General features: G+C 36.9%; 3 protein-coding genes across 6 annotated transcripts; all 3 read left to right on the forward strand.

The window, feature by feature from the left end:
- Positions 1–1,521: 1,521 nt before the first annotated feature.
- LOC103997652 (nuclear transcription factor Y subunit C-2) lies at positions 1,522–7,930 on the forward strand. Of its 2 annotated transcripts, XM_065125310.1 has the most exons (3): positions 1,568–1,695; positions 4,122–4,189; positions 6,877–7,930. In XM_065125310.1, the coding sequence occupies exon 3, from the start codon at positions 6,883–6,885 to the stop codon at positions 7,654–7,656; it is 774 nt and encodes a 257-aa protein (XP_064981382.1). In that variant the 5' UTR covers positions 1,568–1,695; positions 4,122–4,189; positions 6,877–6,882; the 3' UTR covers positions 7,657–7,930. The 2 variants fall into 2 exon arrangements, with proteins under 2 accessions (XP_009417216.2, XP_064981382.1); XM_009418941.3 differs by lacking the exon at positions 4,122–4,189 and having other exon boundaries at positions 1,522–1,695.
- Positions 7,931–8,182: 252 nt separating this feature from the next.
- LOC135624022 (glycine-rich cell wall structural protein 1-like) lies at positions 8,183–8,611 on the forward strand. The gene has a single exon (XM_065127493.1). It carries the CDS (start codon positions 8,183–8,185, stop codon positions 8,609–8,611), a length of 429 nt encoding a protein of 142 aa, XP_064983565.1.
- A 1,864-nt stretch (positions 8,612–10,475) lies between these two features.
- Positions 10,476–22,893, forward strand: LOC135583042 (ATP-dependent helicase rhp16-like). Of its 3 annotated transcripts, none has more exons than XM_065125311.1 (15): positions 10,476–10,660; positions 10,738–11,810; positions 14,283–14,405; positions 14,489–14,562; positions 17,663–17,726; positions 17,829–17,975; positions 18,220–18,305; positions 20,052–20,121; positions 20,869–20,988; positions 21,108–21,335; positions 21,604–21,708; positions 21,779–21,931; positions 22,279–22,367; positions 22,451–22,531; positions 22,627–22,893. In XM_065125311.1, exons 1-15 carry the CDS (start codon positions 10,621–10,623, stop codon positions 22,697–22,699), a joined length of 2,526 nt encoding a protein of 841 aa, XP_064981383.1. In that variant the 5' UTR covers positions 10,476–10,620; the 3' UTR covers positions 22,700–22,893. The 3 variants fall into 3 exon arrangements, with proteins under 3 accessions (XP_064981383.1, XP_064981384.1, XP_064981385.1); XM_065125312.1 differs by having other exon boundaries at positions 10,476–10,651; XM_065125313.1 differs by having other exon boundaries at positions 10,515–10,660; positions 10,721–11,810.
- The last annotated feature ends 611 nt before the right edge of the window (positions 22,894–23,504 follow it).

Here is a 23,504-nt window from a genome sequence, read left to right on the forward strand (position 1 = left end):
AAATACCATGACTAACACTTTGAACCATCTTTAAATCATAAGGGGATCTTGGAAGTTGATATTAAATTCTGAAGGATTATTTCCTTGATAGATGAATAATATTTTTGCAATCTTCACATATAAAACTTGAGCAGTTAAACTCGGTCCAACTCCGGACTTCAAATTTCTTCTAGTTATCCTTTATACTTGCTAGTTTTGATTTGAAAACAGTTCAAAATCCTAGAGGCCCTAGAGATTCTCGATTCGCCAAGTGCTATTCTGAGTTTCTAACTCAATTTTAGATCAAAATATATTATATTATCAGTCCTAAAATAGACATTTATGGCATCGGAATATCAGAACAATCACGTTTCTGTTGTCATATATCAAAACAAACATACAAGAACATGAATAAAAAGTGAAAAAGGTTGATTAACCTAAGTCTAATCTTTTAAAGCCACTAGATCGACAACGTCCAAATTCCACTTCCAAAATTCCTCGATAACAACTTCGATTCAGCAAATAAAAAGCATGATAAAAGGTCATATAATAAATTATGAGGAAAATACCTACATGAAAAGCGCTTGTAACCGCTATTCAATTTCTGAAGATAAAGATCCAATACCTCATGCTGCTGAACAGAAATAACAATGACATCTAAATCTTATGCAAAATAGAAAATGATTCAGACAGGATGCTACACGAAATCACCATAAAACCCTATTTCGAACTTAAACCCCATCGAAGAAATGCTCTAAACTATTTTGAGATTGTATTCGGCATTTCACACCCAAGGGTGGTGTAATGGGCAGAAATTTCTCATCAAAACGTTGCAAGTGCTTTACATATTTAGCAGTAACACAACAACCAAACTGCATAGAGCAGATCAAATATTAACCAGCCATGAAGTGACACTCTGTTCAAGTGAATATTCACTGGACAAGATACAGAACATTCGAAGATCATCTCTCGAGATCCAAAACCAACCTACGATTCAGGAAACCCAGATTCGAGAAAATCAAAAGAAAAACTAGAAAATATGCATTACATAACACAGATATACCTTCCTCGAGTTCTACGATGAAGGAGAGGAGGCACCCTCGAGAAGGAAAAGAGGCAGGATTCGAAATTGAACCGGCGCCCCCGAAGTCGGGGTATTTATAGCCGGCAGTGGGCTGAAGTCGGTGCCAAGGGGTTACCGGCTTGAGGCCACGTCGGCAGCTACGCAGTACATCGTTGAACGGAACAGGCCGGTCCGAATCGAATCGATTTGATTAACTCGGACCAGAAGATGACTTTTAGGATTCCCGAGACGATTAAACTTTCTGCGTTCTCGAAACGGAGACGGCCGGTCTAAGAAACAATCAGCTTGGTTTAGACCGACCGGTCCACGTCAAAGGATTGTGATTAAGTTCGCGGCCACTTTGGCAGCTACGTACTGCTTTCTCGAACCGGACCATTTGAGTGGATATCAAATCGAGGCGGTTTAGTTGACTCGGACCACTCGACGAACGGATGCATTCGGCTTATCGGGTTTCATCAGCAAACCTTACTGACGTCTCCACGATAAATACCGATCACGGGCCGGAATCCTCCGCTTCGCCGTTTTCTCGGTGTTCTCCTCCTCGCCTCGCCGTAGGATTTGATCTACTTCGAAGATCATCGATGGCCCACCCGCTGAAGAACAATCCAGTGCCCACCGGAGATCACCAGCAGGCAAAACTTCTTGATCATTTCTTTCTTTTCTTGTTCCATTTTCCTCTATTTTTCCTCCTTTAATTGTATCTATTTGCTCTTAAACCAACCAACCAGAAGATGAGAACAAAAGAACAAAAACAGCGGTCGAGACGCTACAGTCTATACATCTGCTGTTTTTGTTATCATAGATGTTGAAGTATTGAGGGAAATGGATGCGTTTGATCTATTAGAAGATTTAAATATTAAAAGAAAATATATGTTTTTGGTATTTTCTGTAGAAACTCAGTCTCGGCTCCTTTTTATGTTTTTTGGGATCTCACACAAAAATTAAACTTTGGATCCTGATCTTATGTTACCAATGTAATTTCCCTGGATTTTTGTTTTTTTGACACTACTCGACATACTATTTCATCATTGCATTGAACTCGGAAATTTTATTTTTTCCTGTTGTTGTACATTTAGAAACTGTCCTGTTCGTATTAAGACGGGTGTCTAGATTATCCATGTTCCTAGTATTAAATTTTCGCTGCTTGCATAGTAGTTAATTTTTTTGCCGGACTCATTGACCTCTGTATCTTGTCAAAACTTTTGTTTATGATAGATAAGCACTCAAAGTGTCTCCTGTTGTGTTCATTATGATAAACAATTTTTTTTCTCTCAACTCGTTAGATTAATTTTTGTTTTGGTGGGTTTTTTTCCCCTTTTGCTGTTTGTACCTTCTTTTCTCTCTCTCTTTGTCCTGAACATATTGACTGATGTATCTATAAAACATTTCCTGGTCCTCCCAAGTTCTCACATCCTCTTGTTCCAGTTCAGATAAACTTAAGATGTATGGTGTTTTATCTACCCAATCTCTTAATGCTCATATTGAAAACAGTGTCTACTATGTTTAAATCAAAATCACAGACAGCTTAATTGCATAATTTTAGTGTATCAGACATTTTTCTTGCTCCAACTTATATGTAGTGGGAATTTTTATCACCTTCTTGTGTAGAATAGAAGAATTTCTAGTCACATCTCAACAGTTTGGTGCATCTTCGACTTGGAACTATCTTTTCCTTTTATTTGTGGTTGAATTGAGTCTGAATTGCACAAACAAGGCCACCCATTTACTGAATAGTGAACAAGCTACATGTCCTTGTACATCTAGGATAAGTTCATAGATCTTTTGTCTGTTTTCCCTATTTCTTTTTCCACACCAAATGTTCATCTAGGATAAGCAAAGGAAAATTTCCTATTTCCTTTCCTTTAATCTTTTGTGTTTTTACAACTTGGAAAAACTCACACTAACATGGACCTAACCCAGGCCTAAAACACGTTTGTAGTAAAATGTTATATCATAAAAGTTTTTGCACTGATTGAACTTTACAGGATGGTTTCTTTCCAAGATTTGGGTTTGTATATTATTATTTAGTGAAAGGCAAAAATGAAAGAACAAATACAGAAAAAGAATATGAACTTGTTTCACAAAAGAATAATTCAACATATTTACAACTTCTCAAGGGCGTGTGTCAAACTAAAAGTATAGCCTGCACAAAATGTTGAATGTTACTTTTTCAATTAACTCTACCCCATGTATAGGAGGTTCAGTTGCAGGTGTAGGTTATCTTTGAGGGGTCAATGAAAACAAATTTGAGATCTGAAGCACTTTGATTTAAACCGTGGTTCTTGCTCTATGCTTTGTCAAGTACAGAAATCTGTGTTTATCATGCAGTCATCTGGTGTTGCCTGACTCATCAGATGAAAATGAAGAGAAAACCAGTTACCTCTTGAAGAAAGTGAGATATGTATTGCTTGTCATTGCTTAGGTCAGGAACAGAGCCATTTGTGTACTGAATTAGAATTCACGTTATAGATTCCTGTGGAAGAAACAAAGTAACCAATGTTAAATTATTTTTAAAAAAGTCATGATGGATTAAGAAAAATAGAACTTACCTAGAAAGATGCATTATTGGTTCGATACCGATATTTGACATATTAGAGTTGCTAATAATATGTACAGATTGGGTTGACTCTTGATTGCCCATATAGTTAAGATTTGATAGCAATAAACCTGAATAAACTAGCACAAACGCAAGCAAAACTAACAATAATATGGCAAGAATATTAAATTTGAAATTACATTATATATGTATAGTTGGCTTTAATCTATTAACCGAATGTAGGATTCTGCAGAGGCATTTAACCGTTTGACTTGAGATATGCATGTCTTCGATTTTTAGTTATTTAAGAAGATGAGAAAGTTTTGTTTTGCAACTTACAACAACAGAAACAAGCCTATCACTCGTCGGCCTCGTATATTCTTCCATTTAGTTAGTTTCTTATCATATATTGTGGATGTTATATGCTCTCTCTCTCTATATATATCTGGTGTAGTTTTTTGTTCCTCTCAAACAACTTTAAGATATGTAAGATAAAAACTGATGATAGTTTGGTCATTTTAGGGTGACTGAGATAATGTGGTCCAAAGCTGGTAGGAAACAGAGATAGCTTTTACTCCGAGGAACTCCCCGTAGGTTCTAATATTTATCCAAATTCACATCTTTGTGAAAAATATTCACAAAAACCATTGATATTGTGCTTCCTTCATTCTGAACTTATTTTGCTTCATAATGATCAAAAGATCTTGATGGTAATTAGGGAGAATCAGCATCATCATATGACTATATTTGCTGTTTGACAAGTCTTTTGAAGGTCAATATCATTTATTCTGTTGATATAACACCAACAGTTGGAGATACTTAATTGCATGTAACTTGAATTCACTCTTAAATTTCTCTGTGCCCAGTCCTGGCCATCTAATCATTGAAGGTGTCTGTTTGTTGCAATATCCTATTATTCAATAATCCATGTTCATTTTTTCTTTTTTGGCCTTATAGCATTGTGTGCTGTAGTTGCAACTAGGAAAAGCTCAAGGATGCTATCTTCATTAACTCTGGTGAAATTCAACCATTGTCAATGAGTATTTTAATAATTGGCATGTTCACTGGGGAGTATTTTAATGAATATTTACTCCCCAGTGAACATTCTCTTAATTTTCTATTAAAAATAAAGTGAATATGCCAATATTTTGTCCTTGCACTTTATGTTCTTTCTTCTTCATGCTTCTTATAAAGGCTATATCATGTTACATAATTGAAAGGATAAAACAATCGGTGGTTAACTGTGACTTTGTGCTGTGCACTTTAGACATGCCAGTTGATTTTGCCAAACTATACCAGAGGGTCGTTTGAGACATAACCATTTATCATTTTTTTTTACTGTGCTTTAAGTTTCAGCTTTTCTGATATTTCCATAACTTATATTCTCTTTAGTCGGTCAACTTTGATTTACAAGTCACTATGATTTATACTTGTTTAGTGTTAACAAATAAGAAATTACTTAATCCCCCATCAGTTATGTTGCAAACTTTTACTATCAACTTCTTAATAATTTTTATTTGTTTTGTTAGTGGGGTCTAGGAACCTTAATGTATGTAGTTTTAGTCTACAACCAAATAGTCTATTTCCGTTGGTCAAACCTTGCTTACCTGGTTCCAAAGAAGCAATCTTACCAAGACATCAACGCTCACCCTCTAGTATTTTGACTCAGATTCCCTATAATTCCATGCCTTCATCTGTAAGTTAGCTGGATTCTTTTACTGTTTTTCTTGCACTGTCAAGAGCAAAGTAAACCAAGAATGATGTAGTGCCCGAATAGGGAAGCAGTTGCGTGGAATGAATTTCAGCATCCACTATTAAATGGATTTTTGTTCAGGTCGAGTGGTTTGAAAATGTCTTTCAACTTTAGAATCATATCTTAAATAGTTATGCCAAGTATTAATCGGCCTAATCTTGTTCATGAATTTTCTAAAAGCTCATTTGTTAAGCTCCTTCTCAGCTGCTCTTATTCTGACCTCTATGATACACATTGAATTTGGGATGAAATGCCTCATACTTTTATTTGTTAGATTTGAAGATTTTGATGTTAGCAACATAAGCACTATTTCAAGCTGTTATAACTTGCATGATTGTAAGATATAGAGGATTTTTCTGTACCACAAAAAGAATTTTTAGGAAGTCATTAAGTTGTAAACCCTTTACCTTTAGCACAAGGGTCATCGCCTTTACAAGCAGGGCATAGCATCAATGTGTCAAAAATTTAATTGTGAAATGCATATATAGGATTCAAGGCTTATACTGTACTGGGACTAAAGTCCTTAGAGATGTCAATGTGGTTGCTTACTTGTTTGGTAGTCTTAGGGCTTAGGAAAACTGGTCAAGCAGAAGTTTTGCTTGCTTCTCCTTTTTTTTCATAACTGCAGTTGCTGAGTTTTAGCTTCCACTTATAATTTGAAAAACACTCAAATCAGCTAAAAATGACATTTTCATGGCATATGGCCTTCCCGGTTGTTAGTTAGACCTAGCACTTGCCATCGGCATGAAACGGGTGTGCCAAAAGAAAGACAAGAGAAAAATATGATATGAAAAAAGGAGAAAGAGAGAGGGATGTGGTGTGGTGTGGTTCCTCTCTAGCAACATCATCTGGGCCAGAGAAACTTCTCTGTTCAAGGGATACCGGTTATTAATTGGTAGCTGATTTAAGTGGAATGACATGTACCTTGCACAACCCAGTTACGAAGCATGGGCACTGCCTTGGATGTGTCAAATATTTCAAAGCACGTTAGAATATCTGCATCATCTACAATTAATAATGTCTATATGTATCATTTGTTGATAAATGAATAATTGAGGTATTTTGTGAATGATTGTTACCTTTATATAGCTACATATATCATAATCACAAGTTCTACAAAATCTATGTTTGTATATAAAACTGTTGCTACATATTATATGGTGTTTTATTGTCATTTTCGGGCCATGTTACTTCTGGATTTTCAAACATTAGATACGTCTGGGTCTATGCCTCATGGTGGACCATTATGGACAGTACCAAAAATCTTTACTTTGAACATCAGAAGTAGAAGACACTTGTTATCATTCTCTTTTTCTAATTTGTTGCTTGGTTTGCATTTAATATTGAGGGAAAATTACTGTTGATATCAATGATTTCTTCTACTTTAAAAGATTTAAAAAAAAAAAAAAAAATATATATATATATATATATATATACTGATGCTAATTCATTCTTTCGCTTCTCATGTTTTCTGCTTTTCACCTGTGGCTTCTTGTATTGGAAGTAGAGTTTCTAATGGTGCAGGTTGACATGGAAGTGCCTGGGCACGGACAGCCAGCAGGGACTGGGGTCGTCCAATTACCATATGTTAGCTTGCCGTATCAAGCTAACCAAATGATGGTCACCAGCTTACCACCTTCAGCTGGCCAGATGACAAATCCTGCATCCCAGGTACAACTCACTCAGCACCATCTCGCCTATCAGAGAGCCCAGCAACAACAGATGAATCAACTGCACCAAACACTCCAGATGTTTCGGACAAACCAATATCAGGAGATAGCTGCAACCTGTGACTTCAAAAACCACAGTCTTCCACTGGCACGAATCAAAAAGATCATGAAGGCAGATGAGGATGTTAGGATGATAGCGGCAGAGGTACCAGTCCTGTTTGCACGGGCATGCGAAATGTTCATTCTTGAACTGACATACCGTTCATGGGCTCATGCCGAGGAAAACAAGCGAAGAACCTTGCAGAAGAATGACATAGCTGGTGCAATCACGAGGACGGATGTCTTTGATTTCCTGGTGGATATTGTACCAATGGAAGATGTGAAGGAAGATGTGCTTGCATCGATTTCGACGGATGGCACCAATGAATCTCTGCCATACTATTACGTTCCCTCTCAAGCTGGATCTCTCAAAATGATCATGAATAACTCAGAAGTGGACCAAAGTTTGTTGTTCATGCAGCAGTCTCAGCCTTACATACCTCAGCAAATATGGGACCAACAGCAGCAGCAGCAGCAGCAGACAATTCATCAACAAAAGCAGCTGCAGCAACAGACAGAAAAGGACTCTAATTAAGCAAGAAAGTTGCAGCAGCCAATATTTAAGATGCTCACCATCATAAATGAGGCTGGGAACTCAACCCTTTTCTTTCCTTTAAGAGATCGTTTGTGATTGTCGCTTGGTTTACGAGGTCTACGGAAACTTTCAAGAGCTGAAAACATGTAATTTTGCTCTTTATATTATAAAGCATTTACAAGTTGAGAGCTGTGTGCCTCTTGAACGGAAAATAAAAATATATTTGTTGAAAATTGAATGCAGGCAGATCAGCCTAACAGAGTTTTTCTTTTGCTGTTCCAAATCTTCCAGTGCTAGTACAGGTTAATTCAGAGTTGTTGTCTGATAAATACATTAGAACCCAAGTATAGTCGTTGGTCAATAAATCTTTGATGATCCCATCATACATGCCAATAGGTATCCCATATATAAATTGAGTTCTTTCTGGTCTAAGATTCAATGCAGGTGATGGTGGGGGTGAAGTCTCAGTCCTGAGTTGATCTTACATGCATGGCAACCTCATGTTTCTTCCTTTTGTTCATGATCCATGCAAGAGTACTATCTATGCTGCTCTGATGGCAGCGGCGGCGGGTTTGGTATCAGTGTGAGCCATAACAGCTCCGGCACTGACATCACCATTGGCGGAGGACCCGGTGGTGGGGCTGGTACTGCTCGTGACGGTGGAGCCAGCGTTGTGGGAGGGATCGGTGTTGGGGTCGGCATCCACGTAGGGAAAGACGGAATGAGCGTCGCGGTGGGGTTCGGCAGAGGCGGTGCTGCCAGTGCAAAGAAGGTTAGTGTTAGTATAGGGAGTGGCGGTGCGACCGGGAGCATCGGTGGTGGCGTGGGCGGAGGTATGGGGAGCGGCAATGGGGCGTCAAGTGGTGGCAGGGGTGTTGGTAGTACCGGAGGCCGTGGAGACTCGTCGACTGCAGGAGCTGAAGCAGGAGGTAGCGGCCGGCGCCGACGTTGGTAAGGCTCGCAATGTTAGTGCAATAAGCCATTGCTTATATATCGTAGAATTAAAATGCAATAACTGAAAAAAAAAATGTCACGAATATTTGAAAACATATTATGAATGCTATTTGCAATTGCATGAACAAATATGAGGTGATATCATTTGCTATTTTTAATATCTAATTAGTTTGCATGCACCATTCGATCGAGTGAATGATTTTTCTATATTAATAGGAGTAAAATAATTTAAAAAAGTGATGGGAGTATCTCTAAGTAGACCTATATCATCAAAAATGTCCCATATATACTTTTGTTATGGATTAAAATCTTTTTTTTAGAATGCACTACTTCTATCACCATCAATTACTTTTATTTTTCTAATATTATTAACTCGCAATTAATTATTCCCATTATGCTGATATCTTTTTCATTTATATCATGCAAAATCTCAATCATTAGGAAGAGAATATTGGCTTCATTAATATAGATAAGTAATTCTCTAAATCCATCAAATTTTAGTAATTATTGTCATTTTCATCCATCGCACTTACGATAATACTGATAAAAAAAATATTCATTTATCAACTATTGCGAGATTGAGATTTTATATTTTTATATGGTGTGAACAAAGGTATATAATAATATATCGGTGTTTCGAGATTGGCTTGATACGATACGGTACCGACGTATCGAGTGGTGTACTAGGGCGTACCGAGTGATACACTAGGACTTACTGAACGATTTTAAATATTTCTTCCTCTTACTATACTACTGTAGCATTGCTACAAATGTATACGGTAGCATGATCCGTCCGGTAACGAGTGGTCCACGTACCGATATATCATTTGACCGGTACATACCGCTCGTACTCGGACGGTACCATTCAAAATTGTATGGTGTGAACAAAATATCCTGGATGGTACCATTCAAAATTGCATGTGCTAACAAAATATCATAATAGTGGGAATACTTTCAACTGAAGCTCCTCCATTGTCTTCATGATGAAAACAATGTTCTCTTGTCAGCTACTACATAACTGAGATTTTGCACACACACACATTCAAGTCAACAAAAATGACCTAATTTTGACTAATTGGGGAGGTTGCTGAACTACAGGAAGATTAGTTTCTATATTTGCATTATGTCGTGACTTCCTTTGTTTTAGGATAAAGAAATGATAAATTATTTCTTATCCTTTGGTGAAGAAGATAATCACTTGTAAACTTAATTGATGGAAACATCTTTGACAATATTTACAAGTTGATACTTTTGCTCTCAGCCAAATTACATTACCATAATCAAAGAATATTACATATTGCAACAAACCTTATTTTTTATAAATACAAAACATATTAAAATTATTTTTTATAGATATTTTTACTATACCACTCAAAAATATACTCTTCTATTTTCATCTATAAGTTGGACAACTTAGACCTTCGTACACTATCTTAAGGGGGAGGGCGTTGATATAATTAATATATTTACCAAATCTGATAATATTTTCTTTCTATAGTTATTCTTCATATTCCAATTTGAGTGAATTATTCTTGTAGATATCAACTATCGTATAATTGAGATATTGGGTGACGCCGACCTAAATACAACCTATTTGAATTAAGTATGTATTGAGGTTAGTATAATAAGCACACATAATATATTATTTCGATCATATATACGCATTTTATAGGAATCGTATTATCCGATCGTTATTTTTTCTGCTTATGATAAATTAATTAATAAATCAATTTATATAGGTTAGGTTAGAATCATAAAATACTGTAACGACAGGCTCGATTTATGTAAGAGATAAAATTGATGAATCGAATTATAATGCGTCGCTAAGCGCTGCGGTCGGACCAGTTTGACAACAGAGACGAGTAGCTAACCGCAACAAAGCTTCGTCGCTAAGTTCCCGCCATCCAACCGAATCCCGTTTCTCCACTATTTTAATTGTTTTGTCGCTTCCCTTGGCGACTAGAAATGCTTTAAATCCATTCCCCTCCGCCCTCCCTTCTCTTTACTTCCATGGCTCGCCGAATCGCAAACCCTAGAAATCGTCGGCCCCGTAAAATTTCTTCTTGCCTCATCCCCTCGCTGGTGTTTTCGTGGTCTGATCCTTCTTCAGGTGGTGTTTTTGTGCAGGGCGGCGGAGAAGGCAGGAGGAAACCCTCGATTTCTTGGACGCCGATGATCGCGTCTCCACCTCGGATTCCGAATACGTTCTTGACGAGGAAGAAGATGGGTTTGATGAGAGTGACCAGGATGCTTCTGCGTTGGCACTGGGCATGATGCTGTCTCTGCAAGGTATCGACACCGCTGGCGGCGGCCACGGCCGAGAGGAACCTGTGCGGCCGAGAAACGACAGTCGTAGGAGGGATAGAAGTGCCGCTTTGCTTTTGTGGCAGATCTGGGAAAGGGAGAATGAGAAATGGATCGATGAGTTTGAGCAGAAGGGCCAGGATAAACTTGGTTTTGAACCGATTGGATTAGTTGAGACTGCCGAACCGTCGCCTGACGTCATACTCCCCCTCCTCAGGTTCCAAAAGGAGTGGCTTGCTTGGGCTCTTAAGCAGGAGAATTCGGACATTAAGGGGGGGATTCTTGCTGATGAGATGGGCATGGGAAAGACTATACAGGCTATTTCCCTTGTCCTCACCGCTCGCGCCCTCCACTCAAGGAGCACTGGTTCTGGCCTGGACTTGAACTTGCCACCTCCCTGTTCATCATATTCGCTACCAGAGATCAAATGCACCCTGGTCATTTGCCCAGTGGTTGCAGTCATCCAGTGGGTGGGTGAGATCGACAGGTACACGGAAAAGGGGAGCACCAGGGTTTTGGTCTATCATGGGGCAAAGAGGGATAAGATTAACTCTAACTTTGATGACTATGATTTTGTCATTACCACATACTCGACGATTGAGTGTGAATTTAGGAAGTACATGATGCCGCCAAAGGTGACATGCCAGTGGTGCTCTAAGATGTTGTACCCTAACAAGCTGCGGATACACTTGAAGTATTACTGTGGGCCTGATGCTTCTAAGACGGAAAAACAATCAAAACAAGTGAGCAAGAAGAAGATTGAAAAATTGAAAGGGAAGAGAAAGGGATTTGATAAGACCAAGAAACAGGATGAATTAGCTGACAAGCTCATGAACCCATCACCGGGAAAGTCAATCTTACATTCTGTGAAATGGGAACGAATTATTCTGGATGAGGTAAGCAACTATCCTCTTGCTCCCTGTACCATTTTCTAGGCCATTTTTGAATGTTTTTAGTAAGATCTCTATGATTGTAGTCATTAGTGAGTGCTAAGTCATCTTTCAATGGAAAGGGCATTTGAATATAATGTTTTTAGGGAGATCAGTGGATCAGATTCAGGCTCTAAAACACTTTAACTCTGCTCATAGGCTTGGAAAAACTTACTGACATAGCTAGGCATAAGTGGTACTGTGGTAGTTCGAATATGCCTCTAATCACAGGTGAAGGAGCTTGGAGATGCTTACTCCATTTGATACAACTTACAAGGTAAGTGTTTGGTCACCAATGTCAATGCACATTTTCCAGATGATACCTCTAGACAATATGATCTAACTATCAACAAATGGATCTTTTCTTGAAAGAAAAATCTAAAACAATATATGTTGTGTCACACTACAAGTATCTGAATAGGTATTTGTATAAGCTGTCATTACCATGTATACTATGCAGGGCAAAATATAGCATTTGACAATCTAAATCTGGCGGTTATAGTTTATAACATAACTGCCCAATTTCTGTTACCCTTGGCTACATGGATTGATCCATATTGTCAAGTGAGATTAAATAGATTTTACAGGTAAGACTTAGACTGTATCTCCACTTCGACAAACGAGCTTCAAAGAAAGCTATTGGCTAAGAAAGATTGAGCTTTTGGGGATGCTGAAGCATATCATACAATGGAATCATGAAATTTTATCTCTTACTTCAAACCAGTTATTTCTTGAGAAGTTGGACCTGTTGTGGCATCAATGATAAATCTCTTCAGCTTGTGAACCTAATATGTTAGTATGATCTATAACTCAATCTAATAGGAATAAGTCCAAGATGCACATCATGTTAGACATTGTAAGGTGCCACAGTTTGAATTAGACATACTAATAACATTTTCTGTTTTTTGGCACCTTGGAAATTGCACCTTGTGCCAAAATGCCTACTTGCATGTACATTCACCTTGAGCAGAACTAGGCAAGATGTGACTTTCTTTGGTCTTTATCATATACCATACCATTTAATCTTGATATCATATGAACAAAGAAATTCTTCTTGACAAATAATCTTTTATGATGCTGCTCCTTATGATTCTTCATGACAGATGCTTAAATGATTGTTTAGGTTTCAAATGGCAAGTTTACTGTTGAGTCGAAGTCAATAAGAGTTTGAACCCAGTGCAGGTCTATCTCAGTTCTAGTTTCATCTTGTTGAACCGAGACATGAACATCTGGGAGAAAACTGATCCAGTCTAAGTATGCCAGTTAGCTTTTATGGCATTTTTTCATTAGTAAGTAATGCCTAATTTCATGTGAACCTTAATTTTATTTTCTTAATCAATGAAATCTCATCCATTGATGGAAATAAATCAGGGAATGTAGATTGAGTAATTGTGTATAGATTTAAAGCTAAAGAAACCCATCTATAACGTGATCCCTTAAATGGTTTGGAAAATAATGTTTATTCTGATTTTAGGGGTGATCAAAATTTTTCAAGGAATGCTTACTAACCATTATAAGGATAAAGATGAAGGACACCATTATAATGTTGGTGTTCTTCTGTTTGATATATAAAGGGTTTTGGTCTGATTTATTTTGTTGATTGAATTGAGGCTGAGTTCATTGCATTCTAAGAAGAATTAATATTAATATTTCATCAAAAATTTATGCTTGATCTTGGAAGATTCATCCTTGGTACAGTTTATGTAGCAGGTCCTGTGCCTGTCTGTTTTATTTTGTAAATGATTTCAGGTAGGATGTGGTAAATGCTTATGAAAAGATTCTGATTATGGAGTTCATTTAGTTGTTACAGATTGACATACTGGTAAAGAGCTTCTCGATTTTATCTTGTATGTTCACTCTAAAGTATCAGAAAACATGATAAAGTATGGACATCCATGAGTTGGGCTATTACAAAGTCTCTCAAGTAATGCAATGCTTTATAGTGACTGTGTAAGAGTCTACCTTAAGAAGACAACAACATTAGATAGGTCTGCAAAGCGATTGAAAGAACCAAATGGGGCATGCAGTAAGAGAAGAATTAAAGAGATGCAGGCAGAATAGGATCATATAGGTTGACTTTCAATTCTTTTGTTTTCACTTTCTCTGAAAAGTGAGATAACACATTTTTTGGAATATAACAGCTCCAATAGTCATTTCAAGCAGCAGATCCATTAATTGTTGTAAGTAAAAAAAATGGTTGCTAAGCAGGTTGTTGTGAACATATAAGGCTTTGTTTTGGCTATCTTATTTTCAACCTTGTGTACATATAATGCTTTGTCTTTGTCCCTTGAGTTAGTAAAATTAGCAATCTCTTTTGCTAACTCAGGTTTCATACTTATGCTGTTGATTTAAACTTTTAGCATGGGTTATATATCCAAGAATTACTTATTTACATTAGTAATGGTATTTATTGCAAGGTATTTTTATGTACTTATGCAGGCTCATTTCATAAAAGATAGGCGCTCCAATACTGCTAAGGCTGTTTTTGCTTTAAAATCATTCTACAAATGGGCTCTAAGTGGCACTCCTTTGCAAAATCGAGTTGGAGAGCTTTACTCGCTGGTTTGTACTTGTGTCAATTTTCTAGCCAACAGCTATCTATAGTTTTATGCCTTATATTAAAACACTGTTATCCTTCTCATCAGGTTCGGTTTTTGCAAATCTGGCCCTACTCATTTTACCTCTGCAAAGACTGTAATTGTAAGGTACTAGATTATGGGTAAGTATCTGTATCAGTTTAAAATGATTCATAAATTGTTTTCTTTTCCTATGATCTTGTATTACTTATATAACATATGTTGAAGGATTTTAGTAAATATTTCTATATTTCTATGATCTTTTTATTTAAGTCAATTATTCTTCAAGTTTCAGGAAATCATTCAAAATTCAAAAGTTTAAGGTATTAAACTGGAACTGCATATGAATATTATAGATTTTTACCAAGCCAATATAAAGGAACATGTAGTACATAACATGTTTGAAAATGCATGTTTTGAGGTGTTTGCAGTTTTTAGAGGCATATGGGACTCATATATTTAGCGGTAGTTTCGTGTTTCAGGTCCATTTAAAGAATGGTCTACTTTGTGCATTTTTGGATGCACAGGTTGTTAAAGTTTGTGGTCAGATCCAAATAATCTGTTGCTGTTGATAGTTAGAAAGCATGAATGTAGATCTGAATTCCATTAGAAACTTCACAGCCAGTTAAACTGCCTAGGTTTGTGATGGGGACTGAAGAATCATGGTTAGAATTGAGTCTTTAGGCATAATATGAAGATTCTTTAGTAATGATGTCTAGGTTCTTAGTCTAAATTGTGAGAACACAAAAGAGACGGCAAATTTCTGGCTACTAGTATCTGCATGATATCTGACTTGATGTACTTGAATGTTGAAGGGAAATTTAGTCAAAATGAGTGGCCAATGGATAAAAGAGAATGATCTTTGTAATGTAGGGTTTATATGACTATTTATGAGAACACTTGTATATCTTTATGAGGCACCCAAAATGCTTCCAGACAAAAAAACTACAAGAGGATATAACGTCGATGTCCTGTTCTTGATATTTTAACACAAATGACTAGACTATTCCTTTATTCTACATTCTCTTTTTTTTTTCTTTAGATCTCTTTAATGCCTTCAGCTTTATCCAGTTTTGAAAATACTAGATACTGACCAAAGGTCCTTGATTGTTTAAGTCTTCCCTTTTGGAATTAAATTATTGTGTATTTCCATCCTTTTTAATTTGTATAATGTGGTAATTGCCTTCCATTGAAATTAAAATAATGTGTATTTCATCTTCTTTAATTTGTATGAAGTGGTAAATTGAACAAATCAACTAAGGGGCTCTTATGGATGCAATTTTAAGATTTTTTTTTCAGACATAGTTGCACTTCTTAGTGGTGTTTAGTTTTGGCACCTATAATTCTCTCTTTGATGGTATTGCATAACATCTTCTTGCACTTTGATACTCTTATAAGTTTATATATCAAGAAATATCAAGAAACAGAGTTTGCATATGATATTATATGTTCTTTAGGTTTATCTTAGGATGTTCGTAAACTATCTGATACGGGCAGTATTATTCAAAATTAAAATGCTTGACTGATGGTATATACCGGTACATATCGTATCGAGCAAAGCTCAGTATGTTGATACAAGTTGATATTCAAAACTCTGAGCAAGGTTTTTAAAATCGTATCGTACCGCCTGGTACGGGTGGTACATACCGGTTTGCTAGCAAACCGGCACGCGGACCGCCCGCTACTAGGCAGTACTAGGGGAAGAGGTGACCTAGCGGACCGCTAGCTATTGGGCGGCGGTAGTAGAGGAGGGCAACCAAGCGGCGGGTGTCGACACAGAAGGTGATGAGAGAAGCAAGAGAGAGAGAGAGAGAGAGAGAGAGAGAGAGAGAGAGAGAGAGGAATGAGGTTGTGCGTCTCGAGGCCGGACTGGTGCATGGGAGGGCAACGAAGCTTGTCGGGAGGGATGCGGCGGTAGCAGAGGAGGGCGACCAAGTGGCGGGCGTCGACGCGGAAGGTGATGGGAGGAGCAAGAGAGGTAGAGAGAGAGAGAGAGGAAAGGAGAAAGCGAGGGGGAGAGATGGGGTTGTACGTCTCGAGGTTCGACGGATGCGTGGAAGGGCGACGAAGCTCGCCAAGAGGGACGCGACGCTGGCGGAGGAGGGTGAGCAAGCGGCAAGTGTCGACGCGAAAGGTGAAGAGAGAGAGAGAGAGAGAGAGAGAGAGAGAGAGAGAGAGAGGGAGGAAAGAAGAAAGCGAGAGGGAGGGATGGGGTTCGTCTTGAGGCCACTTGGCTGTCAATGTTTGCAGACATAAAGTAAATATGATAGTCATACAAATATTACTTGTCATGGTGCCTTTGTAAGAGTTCATATTATGTCCAAGAAAAATATGCTAATATGAGATGTAGAATCGCTTAGCTACCTTCTTTGTTGTTGATTCCTCTCACTTGCACGATAGTTCTGCTGAAGGCATTATCATTAGAATCTTAGTGTACCGCTCGATACGCCGGTACCGTACCATACTAAGCAAGACTTGGTATGGTACAAAATTAAAAACCTTGATTCAGAGTAAGAACTGAGTGGTTAAAATGGAGATTAAATTCATATCTGCCAACCTGCCACAAATATTTGTGTTGTTGTATACACAATAATCTGAATGATAAGATTTGGTTTAATGCACTCACTTTTTAGTGCACTTGCCTATATTATGCAAATATAATTTGTAATGTAACATAATCACCCTATTCCTCTCTTCTAAGTTGATGATTAGCCCTTCGAAGAGTCTCTTTCTCAGTACTACAATCCCCCCCCCATTATCTGTGGATAGTGGAGAGGAATCTAGGGTTTTCTGTGATAGTTAAGAGGTGGGAAAGGGTCATACTGTGCTGGCACGAGAAGGTTATAGTTAAGAAGAATATGGTGACTCAACTTTCCCATGCTGTGCTGGCATGATATTGACATTGGTGGTCTGTGGTGCAGATGATGTGCCAATACAACTTTGTATTCAACATTATCTTGTGCTAGTCTGCGAGCATCTGATTCCATAGAGTTCATGTTCTGTACTGTGACCATAGTAATGATTTGACTTGATGAACCTACAAGCCCAGAAAGTTAGAGTGGGGCTTAAAACCTACTCAGTTCAAAGCCATAGCAGCTGAATTTTACTCCTTTTTTATTTTGTTTATTCCTTGGATATCCAGTCTTTCTATGTAGTTGTTCTGATTGGTACTCCGAAACTATTGAAAGAGTTGCCTGTTGCAACCAACCTGTTGAGCATGTTTTGCATTTACTGATGTTGCAGTTCTGGGAAAATTTGCACCAGTTGTCCTCATGCTAAAGTAAGGCACTTTTGCTGGTGGAATAAAGTGAGTGTTATTAAACAGCATTTGTTTGATACTTCCTTTCAATATTCATAATTTTTTTTAGAAGAAACATCTACTTTTCTGATCACTATTATTGCATTTCAGTTTATCGCAAGTCCAATACAAAAAACATCAATATATAATGATGGCAGAAGAGCCATGATCTTGCTAAAGGAAAGAATTCTGAAAACCATAGTGTTGAGGCGTACCAAAGAAGGCAGAGCTGCAGATCTTGCTCTTCCACCGAGAATTGTAAATGTCATTGCAACCTTTTTACCCATTTACCAGGAAATAATAGATCCAATATTCCTCATGTCACTTATGGAAAAATATTCATGATGATCACATAGTGGAGTGTTTGGAATGATTTGTATATGAATGTCATATATGCATATTTCATACTGATGAGGTTATTTATATGCCATGAATGTGCATGGTTGAATGAAAGGGTTGATTTATGTGATTTGCATGTATCTAAATGCACATTTTATTGTAGGTTTATTTGAGGCGGGATTCTCTGGATAGAAATGAAGAGGAGTTCTATGAAGCATTATATACCCAAAGCCGTGTGCAATTTGATGCGTGGGTTACTTCTACTTCTGTTGTTTCTGTCTTCTTTTCTTTTCAGTATAACCCTTTTGCAGTAGATGCTTATTTTTGTAGTATGTTTATTTGGGATATCTATTTACTTATTTCATCTTCAGTATTCTCAGCAATAAATTGAACAAATGCTGTACTCTAGAACATATGACATGTTCCTAATAGTAGATAAACTGAAGTGGGTGGTATTGGTGCTGATTTATTTGCTTATACAACATGATTTAATTATAATATACAGCTAGCTTATTCTTAGATAATTGACCGATGAAGCATAGTGATATTGATGTTTACAAATTACTACTAGCACAACAGACTTTGTTGTATAAAACTATAAATTATAAGGTTTAGTTTATTTTCTTACCTACGAATCTATGCCAGCATTTTTTTTAGAAAGTTTCCCTCTTAGGAAAATCTATTTCAGGCTTCAATTCTGATAAAAGGCGACTCTGTGCTTTCAGTTCTAGTATATGAATATTGGTGTTACTTTTTTCTAGGAAAAAATGTGTTGAACCATTTTGCTAAATATATTATTGCATATGAGGGGCACTTCTGATGTGGGACGAAGTAGAGGGAATTAACCATAAATTGTGATTAGTTGCCTTTTTCCTATAGGTTCTGGGTACAATTAACATAGTGTTTTAATTAGGTCTAGTGCAAATATTGATTGAGCACCAGATTTCTTTGTTGTGATCAGTTATTTTTTTCTAACTTCATAAGCCAAAAGATATAGTTGGCCTTATAGTTGTCTTGTAACATTTACCTTCTACTCTAAGGACGTGCGATAACAACGTGACACTCACAATAGCCTTCTCCATTTTAATATTCTTTCTTTGTATCTATGATCAATATCTTCATCGATCTTTCTTGTTTAGTTGAATAATGAATATAAAATATCTAAAAATTATACCTTTTGTGTTCTTCATGTCAACACATTGTTATCTATACCTTTTATCTTCTCGTGATATTACCAACTTTCAACTTGATCAGGGTTTAGAATCTTGATCTAACACACGGCAACTTGTCATATTAATACAGTCTTGGTATATAGTGGGCAGTACATTAACCTTTATGATCCAGTATCACTGAGAAAATAATAATTATAAATACATACTGATCATATCGAATGATATGTTCTAGTACTGGTCCCTGTTTGGACAGGTAAATACTGGTCGGCTCCTATCAATTCAACTAGCATTTGATGCCTTCATTTGATTCCTCATTTTGAATGTATTACGGTCTTACAATGAGTAAAATAGCCCATGCCAAATTAAAAATAAATTATCTTGCTGGTTTTAACAAGCGTTAATGTCCTAGTTACTCTATGGTGATTTATATGATTATATGAAAGAGGTCTTACGTTGTAAGCCCTTTTATAAGTTCCTTCTATCCCTTCACCTTTTTCTTTTGTTATCACATGTCGGTCTTCTTCCTCCTCTGGTTGTTTTATTGTCTATATGGCCTTATCAGTCTAAGTGACTTCTAAACACTATCAGCTGGCTGGTCCTTCCCATCCTTCATACTTTGAGGGTTAAGGAAGATTCCCAGATCGCTAGGTGTCTCACTCAGATAACTATCAAGTTTTCTGGGTTGGCTTAACAAAATTGCCTTGTATTTAAGGATACATTGATGCTAATACTTTTTGAGTTCATGATTTATTTTCATATTATGCATTCATTTCTCAGCATATCTTTTGTTTTGATTATTTTAAGGGCTATAATTTTTTTCCAGATATGCTACAGCTGGAACATTGATGAATAATTATGCCCATATCTTTGATCTGCTTACACGGTTGCGACAGGTATAGAGCACAGATTTTTAAATAACATTAGATGACACAAAATATTTTTGTTTCTCCACATTGTCATGTTGTTCTGGAATCATTATTTTCCAACTAATTCATAATATGAAGTAGGTATTGGTATCTTATCGAATAGCATTGTGAAAGCTTTATCTATCACAGAGTATGTTTTGAGGGATGGTAAATAAAAGCAGATTATTGAGCAGTTACTTTTTTGAATTTTCAATATACTGAATTTTGCTTTTCCTTTTATTTGATTATTTTTCAGTAGATCATTTGATCAAGATGACCTATATATATGTGGAGTTTGGAGGCGTTGCTTTTAAAAGTCATAAAAGGCATTGAAGGAGTACCTAGGTTCCACCATTCCAGACCAATAATATTTTTTTTACTTCCTTGGCCTAGAAACCTAGTAGCTCACTCAACAGTTTAAAAATATATACACACTATACACATATATATACAACAATTTGTTTATCATAGTAATATTCAATGGTTGTTATTAGTAATGTGAAATTTGGACGATCAATGTTGGTGATTTTTTATAGCCCAGGACATGAGATCTTTTAGATAAATTCTCTGCAACAGAAATAGATGTGATACTGCTTAGGTTAGCATACTGTCACTGTCTTAATGGATAATTTCTCTATGTGCTCGTCTTATTGGAGTTCACTAATATAATCATCTTCTATTTGTCTTGCATCTTTGCGAGCCTCAGCTGGATTAATTGTTTTATTATGATGCCAGGCAGTTGACCATCCATATCTTGTACTATATTCTAAGACTGCAGAAGTAGCTAATGCAAGCAAGGATGATACTGAGAAACAAGAGTGTGGAATTTGTCATGACCCTCCAGAGGATATGGTGGTAATATATTGTTTATTTCTTTTACATAAATATTTAGCACAACATAAATAATTAATTCCGTTGGATTATGTTGTTTAATTACTGTTCACAACTTTTAAATACCATTTTCCCCCTTTTAGGTTACTTCTTGTGAGCATGTCTTTTGTAAGGCTTGTTTGATTGACTACTCTGCATCCTTGGAGAATGTAACATGTCCATCATGTTCAAGGCCTCTTACTGTAGATTTAACAACAAAAAATGTTGGGGGACGGATCACAGCAACAGCTGTCAAGGGCCATAAATCAGGCATATTGAACAGGCTTCATGATATTGAAGCCTTCCGTACGAGTACAAAAATTGATGCATTGGTATGAAACTCACTGTGCTATATTTGCTAGTCTGTGATTCACATCTTGTTCTAAATAACTGTATTATTTTTACATGAGAATGTCTTAAAAGTTCGGAGGAAGCAACCTATAGAGATAGTTGAGGAGTATAATTTGTTGACTAACAGGGTGCAACAGTTATGCTATGGGAGTTTGATCTTTTGTTGATGCTTGCTGAATACTTGTCAATCTTTACAGTTTTACTTTTTTACATATTTTGGGCTAATACATGGATCTTCTGTTTCCGTAGAAGGAAGAGATAAGAGACATGGTTGAATGTGATGGTTCTGCAAAAGGAATTGTGTTTAGTCAGTTTACATCATTTTTAGATTTGATATGTTTCTCCCTCCAGAAGGTGAGCTGGCTAATCAAACGGTTCTATTCTTGAATTATGATTGCTGCGCTTGACCAAACAGTGTTTGCAGGCTGGTATCAAATGTGTTCAATTAGTTGGAAACATGAGTCTTGTTGAGAGGGATAAAGCAATTAAGGCTTTCAGCGAAGATGGAGATTGCAAGATATTCTTGATGAGCTTGAAAGCTGGAGGTGTAGCCCTCAATCTGACGGTCGCATCACATGTAAGCACTATTCTTGTTTGCTGTATTTATGGTTTAGAGTCTTCAGACTGTGAATATTTAAACTAAAAAAATAATATATTGCCAATGATACATCACAGATAATCCGAAAAGCTTTCTCGTTAAGCCCCACAATGTTTTTTTATCACTCTTTGATTGGAAATATTAAAATTCAATCTTTGAAAATCAAAATTTGAATTCTTTCTCTTCTAATGTCAATGCATCCATGCTAATGCTGTAATATTCCAGTACAAGCAACAATCCTACCCGCAACAAATAATTTTGTACATGTATGATGTAATTCCACATTTCATGGTGACGGTATATTTATCTAGAGCATGGTTTTGTAGGTTTTCTTGATGGACCCTTGGTGGAATCCAGCTGTTGAATGCCAAGCTCAAGATCGAATTCACAGAATTGGCCAATATAAGCCTATCAGGTACTCCGTGGAGACTGTTATTTTGATAATAAGCTCAAAGTTCTCCATTTGTCTATAATGCTTCCTTTGCTTTTGGTCGTCAGAATTGTCCGATTTGTGATCGGGGACACAATCGAGGAACGCATACTGAAGCTGCAAGAGAAGAAGGAACTTGTGTTTCAAGGGTTGGTCATTTTTATTTTTTTGGTGATCAAGAGCTGCTTTTGTAGATCATGTTTGCTATTTAAGCTGATATCTGCATTCTGATCATGTCTTATAGGACGATCGGACACTGTTCAGAGGCCATCACAAAATTAACAGAAGAGGACCTGCGGTTTTTGTTCCAGGTCTAAAATTTTTCTCAATCCAGACGTGAAAAGAAAAGTTATTGGACATGCATAGGTTGCTTCGAAATTGTATGTGGTTGACTGGCACTAGTCTTCTTGGGAATTCTTTATGAAAAATGTATAAAAATCTGAATTATCAAGATCAATTTAGCCATAGAAGTTAACAAGAACTTGCAATCACATGGCTTTTAGTGTTTTCAGATCCTAGTGCAAACATTCTGAGATAATTCTTCTCCGAGCAAACACTCGTCAAATGCATGTTCAGAGTTCTCAAGTAAGAAATCTGTTCCATTGTTGCCCCTTTTTATTCACATATTGTCGGTAGCACTCACGAGATTTTTCGTCGAAGTTACATTTTTATTCTTCTTGGACTTCCTTTTACATGGAAAGTTCTCATTTCATGCATTTAAAGTCCTCGTCGATTTTTCGTCAATCGTAGACATAACTTTTGGTCCAACAAATATTGATGGGTGAGATGCTAAGTTGTGCAGCGTCTGATGTGGTAAGATGATACATCTCTACGAGTGTTCAATCTCGAAGATTGAAGACTAATAAATAGAATGTCAGGTCAAAATCCTGGCCAGGCCACGTATTGAATTCCCCATAAGAGGAAACTTAGCTTCATAAATGAGATGAAAGAGTACGTAAGTGTTGGTGGCAAGAATTAGTACATAATTAATGCATGTGGCCCAATTCATTAGTACATAATTAATATGTTTGGTCGGGAGGGGGTAATCTGCGAACATTGGCACATTCTTCTCCGGCTCATTTTTTTTTATTGTACTTCTACTGTTATTGATGTTATCCTCTG

This window comes from Musa acuminata, chromosome BXJ2-9 (genome assembly GCF_036884655.1).
Source record: "Musa acuminata AAA Group cultivar baxijiao chromosome BXJ2-9, Cavendish_Baxijiao_AAA, whole genome shotgun sequence".
NCBI classification, from domain to species: Eukaryota; Viridiplantae; Streptophyta; class Magnoliopsida; order Zingiberales; family Musaceae; genus Musa; species Musa acuminata.

What these genes read in the sequence shown, in the direction of transcription:
- LOC135583042 (XM_065125311.1), top strand. Translation starts at nt 10,621, where the DNA reads ATGGCTCGCCGAATCGCAAACCCTAGAAATCGTCGGCCCC. An exon ending in ATCTGACGGTCGCATCACAT is followed by an intron (nt 21,932 to 22,278) that starts GTAAGCACTATT and finishes ATGGTTTTGTAG; the next exon opens with GTTTTCTTGATGGACCCTTG. An exon ending in GGCCAATATAAGCCTATCAG is followed by an intron (nt 22,368 to 22,450) that starts GTACTCCGTGGA and finishes TTTGGTCGTCAG; the next exon opens with AATTGTCCGATTTGTGATCG.
- LOC103997652 (XM_009418941.3), top strand. Translation starts at nt 1,645, where the DNA reads ATGGCCCACCCGCTGAAGAACAATCCAGTGCCCACCGGAGATCACCAG. An exon ending in CCACCGGAGATCACCAGCAG is followed by an intron (nt 1,696 to 6,876) that starts GCAAAACTTCTT and finishes CTAATGGTGCAG; the next exon opens with GTTGACATGGAAGTGCCTGG.
- LOC135624022 (XM_065127493.1), top strand. Translation starts at nt 8,183, where the DNA reads ATGCAAGAGTACTATCTATGCTGCTCTGATGGCAGCGGCGGCGGGTTT.